General features: G+C 36.2%; 1 protein-coding gene across 1 annotated transcript in view; it reads left to right on the forward strand.

The window, feature by feature from the left end:
- LRP1B (LDL receptor related protein 1B) overlaps window positions 1-20,203 on the forward strand; it is a 315,317-nt gene that overhangs the window by 250,340 nt on the left and 44,774 nt on the right. Inside the window, exons 38-40 of the mRNA XM_061438859.1 lie at window positions 11,531-11,705; window positions 16,431-16,535; window positions 17,400-17,513. Of these exons, the coding sequence (XP_061294843.1) occupies window positions 11,531-11,705; window positions 16,431-16,535; window positions 17,400-17,513 (394 nt within the window). The remainder of the gene's footprint in view (window positions 1-11,530; window positions 11,706-16,430; window positions 16,536-17,399; window positions 17,514-20,203) is intronic.

The following is a 20,203-nucleotide window of genomic DNA, read 5'->3' on the forward strand; positions in this document are numbered from 1 at the left end:
GTGATGCACTCAATATGCCAGCATATATGGAAAACTCAGCAATGGCCACAGGACTGGAAAAGGTCAGTTTTCATTCCAATCCCAAAGAAAGGCAATGCCAAAGAATGCTCAAACTATGGCACAATTGTACTCATCTCACGCGCTAGTAAAGTAATGCTCAAAATTCTCCAAGCCTGGCTTCAGCACTATGTGAACCATGAACTTCCAGATGTTCAAGCTGTTTTTAGAAAAGGCAGAGGAAGCAGAGATCAGATTGCCAATATCTGCTGGATCATGGAAAAAGCAAGAGAGTTCCACAAAAACGTCTATTTCTGCTTCACTGACTATGCCAATGCCTTTACTGTGTGGATCACAATAAACTGTGGAAAATTCTGAAAGAGATGGGAATCCCAGACCACCTGACCTGCCTCTTGAGAAACCTATATGCAGGTCAGGAAGCAACAGTTAGAGCTGGACGTGGAACAACCGACCAGTTCCAAATAGGGAAAGGAGTACGTCAAGGCTGTATATTGTCACCCTGCTTATTTAACATATATGCAGAGTACATATTGAGAAACGCTGGGTGGAAGAAGCACAAACTGGAATTAAGATTGCCAGGAGAAATATCAATAACTTCAGATATACAGATGACACCACCCTTATGGCAGAAAGTAAAGAGGCACTAAAAAGCCTCTTGATGAAATTGAAAGAGGAGAGTGAAAATTTTGGCTTAAATCTCAACATTCAGAAAACTAAGATCATGGCCTCTGGTCCCATCACTTCATGGCAAATGGATGGGGAAACAGTGGCTGATTTTATTTTTCTGGGCTCCAAAATCACTGCAAATGGTGACTGCAGCCATGAAATTAAAAGACACTTACTCCTTGGAAGGAAATTTATGACCAACCTAGATAACATATTCAAAAGCAGAGACATTACTTTGCCAACAAATGTCCATCTAGTCAAGGCTATGGTTTTTCCAGTAGTCATTTATGGATGTGAGAGTTGGACTCTGAAGAAAGCTGAGCGCTGAAGAATTGATGCTTTTGAACTGTGGTGTTGGAGAAGACTCTTGAGAGTCCCTTGGACTGCAAGGAGATCCACCAGTCCATCCTAAAGGAGATCAGTCCTGGATGTTCATTGGAAAGACTGATGTTGAAGCTGAAACTCCAACACTTTGCCAACCTGATGTGAAGAGCTTACTTATTTGAAAAAACCCTGATGCTGGGAAAGATTGAAGGCAGGAGGAGAAGGGGGCAACAGAGGATGAGATGGTTGGATGGCATCGCTGACTCGATGCACATGGATTTGGGTGTACTCCAGGAATTGGTGATGGACAGGGAGGCCTGGCTTTCTGTGATTCATGGGGTTGCAAAGAGTCAAACACAACTGAGTGACTGAACTGAACTGAACTGATGACTGTATTTAGCTACTGTCTGCAAGTCAGCTTGCTTTCCAGTCTCAAATGATTCACTCCCACTTTATATTACTTGCTCAAAGCTTCTGTAGCTGGATTGCTTTAAAAATAGAGAAATATTTAACCCAGAATATCCTTTATAAACAAAAGCTGTTTAGATTTTACTTGAAAACAAAACACTGCTGTGAGTTTTATGAGTGAATTTTTGATTATTGCTAAGATTATTGACTCCATCTTTATTTATTTACTTATTTATTTATTTATGGCTGTGCTGGGTCTTTGTTGCTGCCAGCTTATCTCTAGCCGCAGCAAGCCCGGGCTACTTTCTATGTGGTGCATAGGCTTCTCATTGCAGTGGCTTCTCTTGTGGAGCATGGGCGCTAAGGTACACTGGGCTTCAGTAGTTATGGCATGTGGACTTGGTAGTTGAGGCTCTGGCACTTGAGAGCACAGGCTGAATAGCTGTGGCACATGGATTTAGTTGCTCCATGGCATGTGAAAACTTCCTGGATCAGGGATCAAGCCCTTGTCTCCTGCATTGGCAGGCAGATTCTTTACCACTGAGTCACCAGGGAAACCCCAATCATTGTTAATGTGCATTTTGAAACAGCAGCCTGTTGAAAATTTAAATACTGGCACTTTTAAAATCCCACCCCATATGTCTCATTCAAATCAAAGTTTTTTTTTTTTTAAATCATCTTGCTGAATTTTACATTTTCTTTTACCTGGATACTTAGAGATGGCACTATTTGCTCAGGATAGATCTTACTCTTTAAATTTTTGCAGTTTTCTCTATAAAATATTTGGGATATATTTCTATTATTAGTAATACATTAGAAAATGCTAATTTTCCTAGGCATGCTTTCCTGATGAAAATTTATCAGCTCTAATCAGAGTTTTGCCCACATTTTTCCCTAGTGAATGTTTAATTGGCATACCTGGATTCAATGTTTGCCTACTTTATTAAATTCAGTTCTGAAATCAGAAGATATATTTAGGACTAGGCTGTAAGTTTAATTATTAAAATACCTCTGGCTGTGTAAAACACTGGAGGAATGTGAAAAAGAACATTCTAGTAGTTTTAAATTTGTTTTTGTTTCTTAATATAATACTTTAAAGAAAACAATCATAAAATTCTAAGCAAATTATACAAGTTACTTTACCTTTTTGCTCCTAAACCATGATAGGTAAAAAACTGACTTCATGGAAAAAAGGCCACCATCACTTTTGTTAACATTTTAAGAATCTGAAAACCTTTCTAGAAAACCTTTCAAATATTATCATCCTAAATTAGCTAAATTAAATATCAATAAATGCTGACACTTGGGAATGTCTTACTTTGTGATTTCTTGACTGTTATTTTGGTTTCAAATTTGTCTGGACTAGCTCAGAGCTGATCCTGCCTGATATTGAATATATCACATGGATAAGTAAGTGTTCCCTTCAGGTAGGAGTCTAGTGCTGTACACCGATTACCAATGGCGAGAGAAGCACCTATTCACTGGGTTGGGGTGGGAGACTGAGACTGACACGTGAAATGTGAATATTTGGATGAGGCATAGGCACCCAGATTGAGTTTCTGAACTCTATAATTTTGCAGATCTGATGGCATCAGGAAACTCTCCTGGGCTTGCCCCGACATCATCCATTAGCATTCCAACAGGTGGTTAGACCCTCAGATATCTATGTAGATGGAGGCTTGTTCAGTTTTAGACACATGTAAAGAAAAGAAAACATCAAAGGTTTTCAAAATTACTTTGTGTATTTTTTTTTCCTGAGTGTGAGTAATTGAATAAGAAAAATAAGAGTTTATTCTCTTGTTTATTCTCTAGTTTATTCTCTTACTTGGGCTTGAATTTTAGTTCTCTTACTTTTTCTTGTGTCATCTTTGGCAAATTGCTTAACCTATCTGTGCCTCAGTGTGATGACCTATAAAATGAGGATAATACCATGTTATCAGACTAAATACCAGACTAAAACAAACACATGTGCCTGGCATGTAGAAAACAACTAAAAATGAGCATTTATTATCATTGTAATTGTCATTTCCATAATTTTGCTCAAAATAGGCTCTCATTGGCCTTTTTGGAATCAAGGGCATTCTTGAGGATGGATGGCTGAGGAGGAAATCATGACACAGTCTCAGGAGTGTTTAGAAATACTGACTGTTCGTAGATGACTAACGGGCATTTTGGAGAAGTTAGTCAGGTAACTCAGATGAGGTCACATTGTTAGCCAGAGGAAGGGCTGAATTTACCCTCCAAGTCCTTCATATTTTGGTCTTGATTTCATTTCTTCTTTCTTTTCATTATATCACTGTAGTGGAAGTATTCATCAGAAGTTTACAAAATACCATTATTGGTTCTTCTGGAAATTTTTCTGCCTTTTATACATATGTGGAAGCAACTACAAACCTCCCCGTAGGGGAAATATTAGCCAAATTCATGCAATCTACTGCTCCTGGGACACAATTATATAATGGTGAATTTGGAGTGTGCATTGCACTAAAACTGGAACTCAGTTAATAGAATGCCTGGGTTGTGAAAGTAATTCCATCTTACTTTTAATTTATTATGTGTATGTGAATGTGTATGGTCCTAAATTATCAAATACTTATTTAAATTATGAATCTTAAAGCCAATTCACAGAACACTTTTTGAAAGGTCAGATAAAAATTCAGTGATGTAAGACAATTGATGTACATACGTTGTATAATTTAGTCTCCCCTGTATAGCCATCCTGTATTACCAATTAAAGACTCTCCAGATTCCCCATTATTCTTATTGAGTATCTTCAGCTCCTGTTTAGGTGATATATTTTGATTTGGTTTTCCTCTCTTTAAATAAATTTCACACTTCACTAACTATTACAATGTGAATAGCCCAGGTGCAAATATGAGTTAATAGCTAAATGGTTTTGGCAATTACTTTCCAACAGAAAGAAATATTTGGGAAAGAAGTTAAATGCAGCTAGAAATTTTAGAGGCATCTGGCTCTCCTTGAATATTCATAAACCTGTATATATACTCACACATGCATATATTTTATGCAGTCTATTAAGATATTGTAAAAGTATTAAAGGAAGAAGTATCTCATGTTTCTGGTTGCTTAAAAAGGAAAGAGAAAAAGAGAAAGAGTGCAATAATGATCTCCCTTGAAAATTATTCCATTTCTATTGCAGAAAATAGCCATTCTCTTATCCTTCAGTTACTATCTACCTAATTACCATGTGAATACTCTGTAATTGTATATCCACCGTTGTCCTTTAGATTGCATGATTGTGTTTGGTGCTACAATGCACTTCTTAGTATAATTATCCTACAGAGGTTATAACAATTTTTATATTGTGAATATAAAGTGCTATTGTATAATTTCATGGTAATCTCTACTTTCTTAGCACAGATTAATTACATTTCATTATTTCCCCTTCTTACTATATGCAGAAATCTCAATTGCTATGCCATTCAGGTCAGTAAAATGATCAAAACTTATGAGCTGGAATGTTCCAAACTAAGGAAGATTTCATTGGCAGTAATTTATGTAGGCTGTTGCCACAGTAGACATTATTCAGATCAGTCTTAGTGGCTTTTTAATTCCTGTTGTAACCTCACAGTTGGGTTGTCAGATCTCTGAGAGCTAGTGTCCTGTCTTGTATTTCTGGATTTTTCTCACAGCTCTCAACATACACTTAGTCACATACATGTCCTCAGTAAATAATCAATTACACATCACCACTTCCATTTTATCAACATGGTGTTCAAAATTAAATCAATTATATTGTCCCACATGCTTTTCTTTCCATAAATTCCAGACTGCTGCTGTTAAATACATAAAGGCCCATCTGAGTAGACTCTTATCTTCAACCTTTAATCTTCAGCTCCTTCCCTATTTTATCCCCTTGAACAAAATGTCTCTTGTCAGCTGTATTTTCTTTGAACCTTTCTTCTTTCAGTTTATCACACTTTTTTTTTTTCTTACTTTCTCTCAGTTCCAATCACTATTAAGCTAAACACAAAATTCGAAGGAATAAAAGATGTTTGTTTTGGTAAGCAAAGTATATGTGTGTGTGTGTGTGAGTGCATGTGTGTCTATGTGTCAGAAACTAGAAGACGATCCCTTTGTGTGAACCAACTACCAACATTCCCAACTCTTTTATTCTTTGGGAGGAATTAAGCTTTTTATTTAGATTTGTCTACTGATTCATAATCAGTAACATTTCACTTAAAACTGAAATATAAAAAAAAATGGGGAAGGCTACGAAACTTCTGTAATAAATAATTGGCAGAATGATAAATGAATCATTAATACAAATACTAATATATTTTAGTTAAGAAAATGAGTATCTTATAAAAAGATTACTTTCAAAGTGTTTTTAAAGTATTTTTAATGTTTAAAGTGGTTAGCTGTATAAGGTAAGCAATTTCAGTACTCTGGGATAAAAAAAAAATGTTTTTCCAGTTACAGTTTAACTTCTCTCTGTTTCTGAGCTTATCAAGAAAGACTCTTTAGAACTAAAATGAACAATTGCATACCATAGGAGCCTTCTCATATAATATTCTTCTTTATACTTTGTTAAATTTCTGCTGGATTGGGAAGTGCTAAAGAAGTATTCCTTTTAGCAAACAAATAACTGAAGAGATAGAATTTAAATATGAGTGGTGCCAGTGGTAAGGAATCTGCCTGCTAATGCACAGGACACAAGAGACAGGGGTTGATCCCTGCATGGGGAAGATCCCCTGGAGGAGGAAATGGCAACACACTCTAGTATTCTTGCCCAGGAAATCCCATGGACAGAGAAACTTCGAAGTCTACAGTCCATGGGGGCACAAAGAGTTGGACACAAATGAGTGACTGAACACCATGTAGTAATTATTTGAGAGTATATAGAGATATGGGCTTCCTAGTCATTGTTATTAGTTCAGCTAATAAAGAATCCACCCGCAATGTAGGAGACCCCAGTTTGATTCCTGGGTTGGGAAGATCCCTTGGAGAAGGGATAGACTACCCACTCCAATATTCTTGGGCTTCCCTTGTGGCTCAGCTGGTCAAGAATCCACCTGAAATGCGGGAGACCTGAGTTTGCTCCCTGGGTCAGGAAGATGCCCTGGAGAAGGGAATGGCTACCCACTCCAGTATTCTGGCCTGGAGAATTCCATGGGCTGTATAGTCCATGGGGAGGCAAAAAGTTGGACAAAACTGAGGAACTTTCACTGACTTTCACTTTCAGAGATAGGACACTGATAAAAATACAACATATATTTCTGCAAGCTTTACACAGATGCTTGTAATTCAAAGTGGATTATGACTGAAAAGAGAATGACAAATTATGTAGCTTTCCTATGACCTATTTATGCATTCCTATCATGATATTGAGACAATTACTGAGAACATGAACTTTGGTTGAGTCACCCAATTTGGAAATAGAGAGCACCATCAGATGTTTTAAACTATTTCCTGGGCTTACATATATCATGTTATGATTAAACTTGAAATAACAGAGTTTTTGAAGGAATTATTTTGACTTCCAACTTACAAGCACCCAATGCTTGTGTGATAATTTAAATACAACTTGCTGAAGTCTCCTATCAAGTAAGATCTACTTTCTCCTGTATTCAGAAATCTGGAGTTGGAGTTGAGTAAACAGGGAAGACTTTAAGAGAGAGAGAAAGGAAGGGAGGGAGAAAGAGAGAATGGGAGGGAGGAAGGAAGAAAGAAAGAGAGAGGTTCGAAGAAGGGGAGAACACAAGGAAGAGTGAAAGAGGAAGGAAGAAAGGGGAGAGAATGTACATTCAAAGTGTTGGACCCTACAGTGCTAACAGAGGCAGAAAACAATCCAGCAGACATGTAATTCAACATCTTCTACATGCTCCACATCCTAAGCCTAATAATGGGAGATAGAAAGCTTTCATAGGAAGATATTAGGAAGCAACTCTGGCCGGGCTAGAATATAGTGAGCAAATCTCTGTCCTTAAACTTCAATTTTGCCTAGAGTGCTAAACACACAAACTGGGAAAAAATGAAATGTCTTCCATTTGAATATCCGTAGAGAAAGGGTTCTGAGTCTAAAATTATTTCTGCCTTTTTTAGAGGGAAAACGTGGCATGGCTTAACAGTATGCAATTTGTAATTATTTAACTGTATATTCTAACACCTGTTTACAATTTTATCTTAAGCAAACTTTTTTTTTTTTTTTACATTCTTTAGGTTACATTTTTAGGCCATGAGGCCAGTCAGAGCATTGAATACTGTGCAGCTGACGTGCTTCAAAATATTTTAAAAACATTAGAGAATGGAGAGTTTCCTTTAAAACATAAAAAACAAACTATGAATTCCTTTTAAAAATATTATCCTTAAAGAGAAAATCTATTAGCCTAGTTAGCAAACTAATCAGAATTTATAAAATATTCTTATTGTAGCTTATATGCCATTAGATTTAAAAAGAAATCTTTCTGTGGAAGCATAATATACATAGAAATGTTTAAAATCACAAGTATCCAATTCAATAAATTATCTCCAGGTGTACACATCAGTGTAAACCAACGTTCAGGTCAAGAATGACATTATTATTATCTCAAGTGCTCCCTGGTGTTCTTCATCACTATCCCTTTCTTTCTCTTCAAAATAACTCCTTTTTGATACTTAAAACCACAGATTAGTTTTGCCTTTTGAACTTTACATAAATAAAACCATACTATGTGTATTTCCTGTCCATTTTTTCCCTCATTATTATTTTCGTGAGATTCTTGCATGTTGTTGCTTATAACTAATGTTTTCATTTTTCATTTATCTATTTCCATATATTCTTCTTATAATGGATATTTAGATTATTTTTTAGCTTTTGCCTATTTCTAAAAAGGTTTTTGGGCATATTATGGACATGTTTTGTGCACTCATACGTGCTTTTCTCTTGCATATACAGTATATTAAGAGTAAAAAGGCTAGGTCATAAAGTGTGGGTATGTTCAAATTTGGGGCTTCCCTGGTGGCTCAGCAGTAAAGAATCCACCTGAAAAGCAGGAGACGGGGGTTCAATCCCTGGGTTGGGAAAGATTCCCTGGAGGAGGGCATGGCAACTGAGTCAGAGGCAACTGAACACAGCGCACACACAGCATGCTCAAATTTAATTGTTGTTTAGTTGCTAAGTTGTGTCTGACTCTTTGAGACCCCATGGACTGTAACCTGCCAGGCTCCTCTGTCTATGGGATTTCCCAGGCAAGAATACAGGTGGCCATTTCCTTCTCCAGGGGATCTGCCCAACCCAGGGATCAAACCTGTGACTCTTACTTGGCAGGCAGATTCTTGACCACTGAACCACAAGGGAACCGCTCAAATTTAGTATAATTGATACTGTCAATTATTTCCCGTATCAATTGAACCAATTTATATTCCCACTACTAGCACTATGAGAGTTTTTGCCTTTAGTCATCAATTTGGTGGAAGTGCAAAGGTATTTCTTTGATGTATTAATTTGTATTTCCTTGAATACTAATAAGTTCCGTATATTCTCACATCTTTATGTTCTCAGTCTAAACCAGATTTAATTTATTATCCACAATTACTTTTAATTAGTAAATTGTAGGTAAGTTTTTAACTTTGGCCTTTAGCACCTTAAAGTGCTAAATACATGCAAGATAAGTGTAAGCAGACTGTTACTTGCTACAGTATGGTATAAGGCAATCATCAACCCTCAGGATGTTAACTCAACTTTTCCTAGCTTCTTAGGTCTTCTCAATGAAGTGATTTTAAAAACAACGTGGTTCAAAATTTTAGGTTAAAATTACATTTTAATTAGGGCTCCCAAAGTTAGTCAAGAAATAAGCTATTTCAATCAAATCAAATCTATTTACAACTTAGACAACTTGCTACTCAGTAAAATTATTTTCAGATTTCTTACATTCCCTAGTTTCCAAATTCTGTTTACTCATCTGATCTGATGGGTTTCACCCAGGCCTCAAATCTGATCTAGAATTTGGAATTCAGGAGTGGGGGTAGTGGATGAAAGGAAAAGAAACTGGAATCTGCATTTGCAAGTCAGTCACCTACATGATTCTGATGAATTATCCATTGTGAAAAAAACCTCATAATATGAAGATCTTGGAAAGATACATCAGCTGTTTTCTATATCCCATCAGAAAAAATGAACCAGGACCAATGGATGAAATTAAAGCAATTAGAGACAATATTAAAAGAGTTCTCTGTCGATAAGTTGTATCTAGCAAACTGACTAAGGAAAATTGCTCTTTAGAGATTTCTGCATGGCAGATGGTATTAGATGATTATATAGGCTACTGTTAATACATTCTTCACAAATATTAAAAAAAAAACAAACAGAATTTGTGTTGTGTGCATTATCTACCTGCCAAGCCTAGAACAACTACAAATAGACATCGTAATGGACAGACATTAACATTGACTTAATTTTTAGATCTTTAAGTCTCTCACCCTTTGAAAGTGCTTCTTTTCTTAAACATAGCCAAGACCCTTAGTAATAAACTTAAGCTTTGAATCTCAATGAGGGTACTTGGCATAATGCAACAGCAAGCATAAGAATGCTTGAAATAAATTTCCATAAATATGAAGCAAGCCTGTCAATAAATTTAATTTCTGTCTGATTTAATAAAAGGCTAGATAAATATACAAGCATAAAAGTTATAAATTATGTTTTAACTTTTTTTACCCACAACAATCATCTTATAGCAGATTAAAGTTTATAAATTGTGATTTTTACATCATCTAATCACACTTAATATTGCTTCACAATTAGATAACTATAAGGAAATTGCAACTTCAAACACTAGGTCTGTGATCAATTCAGTAAGTTCTTCTGCTTAAGATTACTTGTATTAATACTATAAATTTCAATATTGTGAATGTGGCAAATTAAAAAATAATGATGTGTCAATATACATATAGACTTGTTTGTTTTTCAGAAGACTGAGGCAAAACGTCTAATTGCAAAGTCAATGTTGTTCTTATTAAATGGTCTTTTTATTACTGATGTTCAAGAGATATGGAAATATTTGAAGAAGTCTTCCTTTGTAGTTGAGAACATTGTCTGAAGTGCTCAGTAGGAAACATTTTACAAAGCAAAGGGTTCAGACTGCATGGAGGTTTTCCTTCTGACTGATGAGACGCCAGGTTCTCACCTGGGAGAAGGAAATGGCCTAGACTTCTGTTATCATTTTCTACCCATGTGGATCTGTTAGTCTTCCGGTCCACGTTTCTACTGGGGCTCCATGAGAGGCACAACTTCTATCTGCTTACCTGCTCAGGTGTTTGGAAATACTGGCTGTTCTGGCTCATGTGGTGGTGGTGATGGTTTAGTCTCTAAGTCGTGTCTGACTTTTGCTGACCCCATGGACTGTAGCCCACCAGCTCCTCTGTCCATAGGATTCTCCAGGCAAGAGTACTGGAGTGGGTTGTCATCCTCCTCCAGGGGATCTTCCTTACCCTGGTATTGAATCTGGGTCTCCTGGCTCATGTAGAGAGAGGCTTCTTTCCACTCCGCCAAAGGCTATCGAAGGAGTTAAGAGTCCCATACTTACTCTGTTCTTCAGATGAAAAGAGATGTAAGGAAGAACAAAGATAGATGACATCTAAAGAAATCTTGAGGATTTATGTTCATTCCAGAATAACAGAAATATTGCTTCTTAGAAGGAAAGCTGAGGAAACTTGAGAACTTAAATTTTAAAATTCAGGACTAATAGAGTTTGTCAGTATTATATCAATATAACTAATATTACATCTATTATGTCAATATATTATATCAATACAACTTATATCAATATAGTATATCAATATAACTCTTAGCAAGATGAAATGATGGCAAACTCAGGCAAAAAGAGGAATCAATGGTATTCTTAAAGAAATCTGGTTACATGCAATTACAAGTTGCTCTTGTAAATTAATCCACTTATCCATTGACCATTTTAAAATATTAAGTAAAATGGTAACATTTATTGTGACTCAAGAAAAAATATCTTGTAGGATTTCCATGGTGGTCCAGACTCTACGCTTCCCGTGTAAGGAATGTGGGTTCAACCCCTGATTGTAGAAATTCCACAGTGTGGGAAAAAAAAATAAAGAAAAATACTTTGTAACACAATTTTATTTCTATACTGTTCATTCTTTCTAGATGTGTGTCATCACTACTGTGTGAATTCTGAATCCTGTACCATTGGAGATGATGGAAGTGTGGAATGTGTCTGTCCAATACGCTATGAAGGATCAAAGTGTGAAATTGACAAATGTATAAGGTGCCATGGGGGACATTGCATTATAAATAAAGACAGTGAAGATATATCTTGCAAGTAAGTAGAGAGCTAACTTAATTTATAAAAGCATTTGAACCCAAAAGGACATAACATTCTGGCAAAAAATGAGAACATTATAAATTATTGTTTTTTAATTAATTTTTTAATTGGAGGATAATTGCTGTACAGAATTTTGTTGTTCTCCATCAAACATAAACGTGAATCAGAAATTCAATATGGCAAGTGTTCCATTATCTCTTTCTTTTTTTTTTCCTACAAAGAGAGTTCAATTCATTTTGATTAAACCAAAATTCATTCAAAAAGTGTTAACGTACTTCTGGGAAACATGAACACTTATCATGAAATGATATGGTCAGATCATTCCCTGTATAGAATATTCCTAATAGCAAGTAAGCACAAGTGAAATGCAACATACCTTCAAAAAGCTTATGTAATACTTCTAAATTAGAATAGCTTGGACTTTTGTCTCATCATTATTATCAGCAATGAGTATTTGCCTTTCTGATTTTACAAAGTGATCCTCTGGGAAAGGAACAAAAGACCTGTCGAATGGAAACAAAATTTAATTTTTTTATCTGATTTTGAAAATTATGGTTGAAAATAAGTAGAAGAAATGATGCTTCCTAGGAAGCCACTACAATTAAGACATCCAATTACATTTTTGTAACACTGCCTTTGCTCTTTGGCTTTGAGATTAAGTGAATGGAAGACAGAACTTTGCAGCTAAAGAGTGGCATTCAGCTTCTGTCATGAAACAGATTTATGCCACAGAGGTTAGAGATCAATTCTCACTCTGAACTTCTTTTCACAACCTTTTAAAAGAAGGGCGTATAAATGACTGGGCTCTGTCATTTGCCCTCTGTGTGTGTGTTAGTCACTCAGTCATGTCTGCCTCTTTTTGACCCCATGGACTGTAGCCCACCAGGCTCCTCTATACATGGGATTCTCCAGGCAAGAATACTGGAGTGGGTTGCCATTTCCTTCTGCAATCATTTGCCCTCGGACTATAATAAATGAGAATATGTGATAGAAAAACACACCTTCAAATGTTCATGCCACAGCTTCCACCAAGACAGCCTCTGCGAGGGTGCCAGCCCTGAGTTATGTTACTCTGACAAACAAGGTCCAATAAAATTTTATTACAGACATCATCATTTTTTTCTTTTTTATTTACTCTCATTTTAGAATTAATCAATGTATGGTTTGTTATCATTATAAATGACATTTACTCAAGCCTTCAAATTGGGTCATTGGAAAGTACATTATTTTTCAACTAAAGTCATTGAAAAATATGACTAATTATAACACATGCCTTTGATAAGTACATAAAAGTAAAATACATTTTTATTTAAACTATCAAAATCATGTTTGCTCATTAAATTCATCAGTTCTTTGTGATGAAACTTGAGCATGGCAGAACTTGATTTCAGTTAGTGAGCATACATCTTTCTTTATGTCTAGTGTACCATGTCAGGAATGCCCTGTAGAATCTTCTTTACAACCCCATTTCATTCACCCAGGAAATTGTAGACTATCGTGTAAGAAAGGCTGAGAGGCATAGTTTCCAACCCAGTTTATCTTGGAGAAGCACACGCATAGACACATACTGTTTCTATCACATAGGTCAGTTCCATGTGAGGAAGGAAGGGTTGGATTCTTAGGACCCTCACTATTGCCTACTGTACAGACAATATTGGCTTAACCAAGTTAGAAACACTGGAACCCATAACCTGAATATACTTTTGAGGTTCCACATTACAGTTACTGACTTAAATATCTTTTTGGAAAACTATTTGTAAGAATGGATAAATAACAGTTGCTAGCAGTGAGTTGGAGAAGGAAATGGCAACCCACTCCAGTATTCTTGCCTAGAGAATCCCAGGGACAGAGGAGCCTAGTAGGCTGCCGTCTATGGGGTCGCACAGAGACTTAGCAGCAGCAGCAGCAGCAGTGAGTAGATAGTGAAAGTTTAAAAATAGGAGTATATTATTTGATTTACCAGATAGGCTATAACAACATATGAACATGACAATGCAAATAAGACTTCTTGTGTATCTTGAAACATTAGATAAGTTTGTTTTTATTTCTATGATACTTTTCATGCTAGCATTAAATAAAGCTTATAGCAATGTTGGGATTTCTATTTCATGGGTAAAGAACTGATACTAAAAATCACAACTGAGTTAAACTTTTTATTTAAATAAGAAAAATTCAAGCTGCATGTGTATTTGTGATTCCAAATACTGATGTGTTCCTAATGCCAAGCCTACAAGCTGTCAACTACAGTAGAAAATAGATACTCTGTCAAATATAATGAGTATAATCTTTAGAACTAATTGTGTATTTTTTCTCTCTTCCTTAGTAAATACTGATGAAGAAATGCTTGATCATAATTTTGAATAACCTAAATTATACCACTCTGATGTCAAATTGTTATGAGAATTCTTTCTGATTAATGGACAACTGCTAATTACAAATTGTGCGTGCACGGGTGCATGCGTGTAACATTCTAAGAAATTAAATTATAATGAAAACTACATTAAAACATAAGCTGTACTATTTGATGTCCTACAATGATTTGGATAGCTTATATTTCACATTTGAATTATCTACAAAATTCTGTCTTAAGTTTAGGATTCAAAGAAAACCTTCAGAAGGAGAACAGGGAAACATCTTTTACAATTCTTGGAAGCAGAAGTTTAAATGCAATCAATAAACAGAATATTTTCTCTTTTAAATTATCATGTTTGGTATATAGTTATCTTTTTGTGGAAAATTCTTTAATGTATAATGAGCTAATTTTTCTCTTTGATGTTGTCCCTTTGATTGAACATGAAACTATAACTTTCTGTTCTTTGATTTTCAAGGAGGCTGGGCATGGAGAGCAAGGAAAAGTCTCCCAGCTCCATTTAACATATCAGACACCAATGCCATTAAATATGTACTTGCCTCACTTTTCTTCCATATTCAAATGCCTGTATAAATCATAAAGAATGTGATACTCTTTGTTAAATCTTTGAAACTTTGAAAACTTTAAAACTTTGAAACTTCTTCCCCACATTTGTTTCCACTTTCACATATCTCCACTTCCCATCTAGAACATAATTGACTTACTGCTTCTGTTCATCTTGAAAAGAACTGTGATATTTAAATCCATGTTCTTTTTAAAAAATATTTAAATCAAATTCCTGGGAAAGTATAAGCAGTTCAGTACATTTCCAGCAACCCTACCACCTACACTAGGTCAAATAAATATACAAATAATAAATAAACTGTAAGATAGTCAATCAATTATTGCAAATATCTAACCTATCATTGGGCTTCCCTGGTAGCTCAGCTGGTAAAGAATTGGCCTGCAATGCAAGAGACCCCTGTTCAATTCCTTGGGTCGGAAAGGTCTCCTGGAGAAGGGATAGGCTACCCACTCCAGTGTTCTTGGGCTTGTCTTGTGGCTCAGACAATAAAGAATCTGCCTGCAATGCAGGAGACCTGGGTTCAATCCCTGGGTTGGGAAGATCCCTGGAAGTGGGCATGGCAACCCTCTCCAGTATTTTTGTCTAGAGAATCCCCATGAACAGAGGAGACTGGTGTGCTACAGTCCACGGGGTTGCAAAGAGTAGAACGTGACTGAACAACTAAGCACTCAACCCATCACTGGGCATTACCCTTTGATAGATGTGCTGCAGTAGGTGTCTGTCATGGAGAGAAGCAAAGTGATCAGTCAATGATATTTCAGCCTGGTTTCTTTATTGAGGTTATGTCCAGATTTGTTGTGATACCATTGATTACTTCATAGCAATTAGTGCTAACATCGTCTCATAACCAGAGTATTGACATGATCTGTTAGCCAAGGCTGTTACTTCCATACTTCTCATGGAAGAGGTTTCCTCAATAATTTGGAATGTCAATGCACTTTACTCTGTTCCCCCAACAATTTTCAATGTCCAATCTAATAGTATTTATTTAAAAATGCAACATGACAAGTGAGAAATTTCTGTACTTTTTCTATTGTTATACTTTTTCTTTTCCATGTAGCAGTAGGCACAGTTTTTTATTCTTATCTCAGACAGGCAATGTACTGTAAATTAGAATCATTTCCAAAATGTTTCCAAGAAAGCCTACCTCATTACTTTGTTGCCATATTGCATATTGTTCCTATAACGTTACTGTTTATTTTTGCAATGAATTTTTACCTTTTTTCCTTTAGCATAAATAGAGTTTGACATTAATTACAGTGCATATTCAGGGATAAACAGCGGTAAAAGTGACTACAGGATAGTTCTATACATTCAGGCACAATGTGGAGTCTGAAACTCATAATAGTTCTTTGGACCAAACTTTTCAGTTTAGAAGGGATAGCTGAAGCATTTGCTTCCAGAGTATTTGATAATGTGGTTTATAAATAACAAAAAAAGTCACCAAATTCAAGTAGCATGAAAAGGAAATAAGATACTGATATCTCCTAAAGTGTAAATGACAGATCCTAGAGTATATTTTTCACACCTGTATCTAACTATAATATGTTTTATAGTTAAAAAAAATGGGTTGAAAATTTGAAAATTACCAAAAGAAAAATTTTATGTCATCATTCTATTAAAAAAAAAATCTTTGCCTCCAGCAAGTCTTTCTGTAAACCCTTTAGCCAGCTGCTTCATTACTCTTCTATGATGAATATCCTCATCTATAGAGAATTTGTGTGAGCTTTCAACAATAATAATGCCAATAACAATGAGGGTTTTTTTTTTTTCTCTGTTGCTGCAGCTGCACTAATGGAAAGATTGCCTCTAGCTGCCAGCTATGTGATGGTTACTGTTACAATGGTGGCACGTGCCAGCTGGACCCAGAGACAAATGTACCTGTGTGTTTGTGAGTATTTTATAATGCTGTGGGCATTTTATGATATGACTTTAGATGTGCATGGAATCTCTGCTCTATTGTTCTCCGTTCTTGGGGTAACATTTTAAATGAATGTTTCATGAACATCTTTGATTAAGTATTGTTCCTCATTGGTTTATGTACTACAGAACTTTCCCCTTCATTAATTTGCTATTGATTTCATAAAGAAGAGATCATTCACTCCTTAGCATCATACCTATTTCAAAGATTCAGAGATCTTTGAACTTGGAAATGCCTGTAAAAATGCTTCTACTTTAATTGATCTTATTTAGATATGTGAAACCCAGACATAATCATATTTATAAATGCTTTGGTACTTAGGGCCACTCTTTTCCAAGTACATAAGGTGTCTTTTCAAAAGTATAGTATTATTTGATATTTGTGTCAGATTTAGAGTGTTGTATTATGTAAACCTATTAAGCCCTTGTCTCTTTTGAAATACATTACATTGAATCTGGGTTTCTAAATCTTTGGAAAGTATTATAGATTCTCTACTCCTGAGAAAATCTGGAACTTAACATTTTTTCTTTCAAACACTTGATTATCCAGAGTGGAAAACTTGAAATAAGACTATTCAGCTTATGTGACTTCTATTTTGAATTTATCACTGCTTAACCAGAAGGATGATGCCCACATAGGATTCACGTCTGTGTTCTGTTCCCCTCACTGTCAAGAGTAGACTGTGATGAGTGTGTATGAGAAAGAAGTGAGCATACCTAAGAAAAACTGTGTTAATATGTTACTATTAATATCTCTGTATGAAATAAATTTGAAATATATTTGGAAAAAAAAGTCAGACACTTGATTTAGCTGTATTTTACTGAAATTCTGCAGATGCTCTGTGGGGTTTAAAAGTCAGCGCTGTGACCAGAAAGAGAATCCCTGTGATCACTACTGTCAGAATGAGGGGATTTGCACTTTAACTGCGTTTAATGAGCCGAGATGCAAGTAGGTTTAACCTTCCATTTACCGCTAAGCTTTGTGTGACATCATTTCAGGCCGCAGTCCGTTGGTTTAAATCATGAACATCCACATGCATTTCACAGTGTATACTTAATCTTGGGGCTCATCTGTGTCATACATACTTAACCTTTGCTTTGCTCATGTATGCACCGTGGTCAGCTAGTGTCTAGAAAAATAATGGAGGGAATGAAAATACTTGTGGAACTGTCTCATAAAAATATATTTGCTAGAATAGTGGCTTTTAATTAGACAAGGACAGAGCAGGTGTTTCTAGACTCTATTACTATACTAGATGCTATATTTTGAAAAGTGGCTTTTATTTAGTAACTTTTTATTTCAAGTACAGATGACGTACATTGTTTTGGTTCTTAACAAATACATTCATTTCCTCTGAGAAATTTCAGGGACCGCATTTTGGGTAACTATGAACCTTATAACAGTGCAAGTTATTTTTGCATCTTGCATTGAGCTTTAGAGATGAACCATATCTGACATCCTCCTTAATATCCCGTGTAAACAGAAGTCCTGATTGTCAACCCCCAATAACAGCATATGGCAGTGTCTCAGAGGAGAAAGCAATGGCAACCCACTCTAGTACTCTTGCCTGGAAAATCCCATGGGTGGAGGAGCCTGGTAGGCTGCAGACCATGGGGTCATGAAGAGTCGGACACAACTGATTGACTTCACTTTCATGCATTGGAGAAGGAAATGGCAACCCACTCCAGTGTTCTTACCTGGAGAATCCCAGGGATGGGGGAGCTTGGTGGGCTGCCATCTATGGGGTCGAACAGAGTCGGACACGACTGAAGTGACTTAGCAGCAGCAGCAGAGTACTTAGTGGTAGTTTTAAGGCACATGGTATTAAAATTCAGATGTTTCATTTTCAAAACTCTATAATTTTTTTCATAGTCATCCATTTTGTTATTCAAGTAAATGTCCTTTTTTACACAATAATTGAAAAAAATGGGAAGTGATTAAAATAATCATATAGGAAAATATTTTTTCTTTTTCTGGAAGATATTTGAATGTGTTAAACAAATATTCATTCCTACATAAAATGCAATCAGAAATATCCCTTTAAATATTAGTCTATATAAACCTCCATGAAAAAAATTGATTCACTTTTTCATTCATACTCAGGTTTAGTGTCTTGTGCAACTGAAGACAGAGAGGAGATACCTTTTTAGTATTACCTCGGTCCTGCCTCCACCTAAGTTCCTCCAGTTATTCAGCAAATGTTGATAAGACCCTGAAAGTGTGCTAAATCTTAGACAAATGAAAGTGAATGAAATTTATCTTGAACATCAAACAGCCCACTAATTGGTGGTTTAGAAATTCATAAGAAACTAATTAACCTATGATAGTGTAGGTGAGAACAGAGGAAGAAAAAAAAAAAAAGAGGGCAGTGGAGTTTTAACAGGACACGCGATTTGTTTAGAATGGGAGATAGGAATACACGGAAGGCTTTACAGAGAGGGCAACCTCCTGTTGTCCACGTAGTTCAGGTGGTTGAGAGAGGTTGGGAAAAACATCCTGAAAATAAAAATTAACATAAACAGAGACAAGGACGTGAGACTTAGTGGCCACTCTAGGGAACTATGAGTGGATTAATACAGCTAGAATGAAAGGTAACTGTAGAATTGGGGAGGGGATGAGGAGATAAAGCAGAAACATAAATTGTGCTCAGTCGCTCAGTCCTGTCTGACTCTGTGGTCTGTAGACTGCCTTTTGCGACCCTGTGGACTATGGCCGCCAGTCTCCTCTGTCCTCAAGATTTTCCAGGCAAGAATATTGCAGTGGGGTGCCATTTCCTACTCCAGGGGATCCTCCTGACCCAGGAATCGAACCTGTATCCCCTTTGTCTCCTGCATCGACAGATGGATTCTTTACCCTAGTGCCATTGGAACCTGATTTATGCCAAAGTTAGAGGATTCCATAGGATGCTGAAAAGAATGTGTAGCCAAAGTGATCTGAGGCAGAGCTGAGGAGTTTGCTGTTAAAAGTGACTTAGTGGCATGTGGAAGAAAGCCCTGGAGTTCAGCTGCAGGGATCCCACACCAAAAGGTTGGTGGTGGGGGGCAATATTTCAGGTGAAAAATGGTGGATCCGTGGATAGTTCAGAGTTAGTAAATCCAGGGAGATCCTTGGCCAAACATTGGTCTATGTACTTATAATACTTCATTTTAAGGACCCAGGCAATACCTGCTCCGGGGCCCAGTCTTTGTATGTCTTGTCCCTTTCTCACAATTCTCAGGCAAAGTGTACATGACCTTTCAGCACCCCTGCTCCATCAATAGGTCTCAGGAAATTACCTATCTAGCGAATGCCTTGTATCAACACCAGAGTAAATATCTCTTGTGGGCATAATAGCCCATTTTAACGTTCTCCTTCACTTTTCACTCTTCCTATGTATCATCAGAGACACTGGACCTTTTAAGATATAATCAGCTTCTGATAAACTCAGCCAGGAAATATATGTTAATTGGAGAGGTTACATATTTGTGTATCTTCATTTTTATCTGCTTTGGACTTAATTGAAATTTTGTCTGTGTTGTGATTTTCTACACCTTAAAATTTATTTTGATGGTACAAGTAATGCTTACTGAATTCCTCAAACTACTTAAGGCATGAAAAGAAGCATAGAAGAGATGATATTCTGTTATTCATTCATTAAT

This window comes from Bos javanicus, chromosome 2 (genome assembly GCF_032452875.1).
Source record: "Bos javanicus breed banteng chromosome 2, ARS-OSU_banteng_1.0, whole genome shotgun sequence".
NCBI classification, from domain to species: Eukaryota; Metazoa; Chordata; class Mammalia; order Artiodactyla; family Bovidae; genus Bos; species Bos javanicus.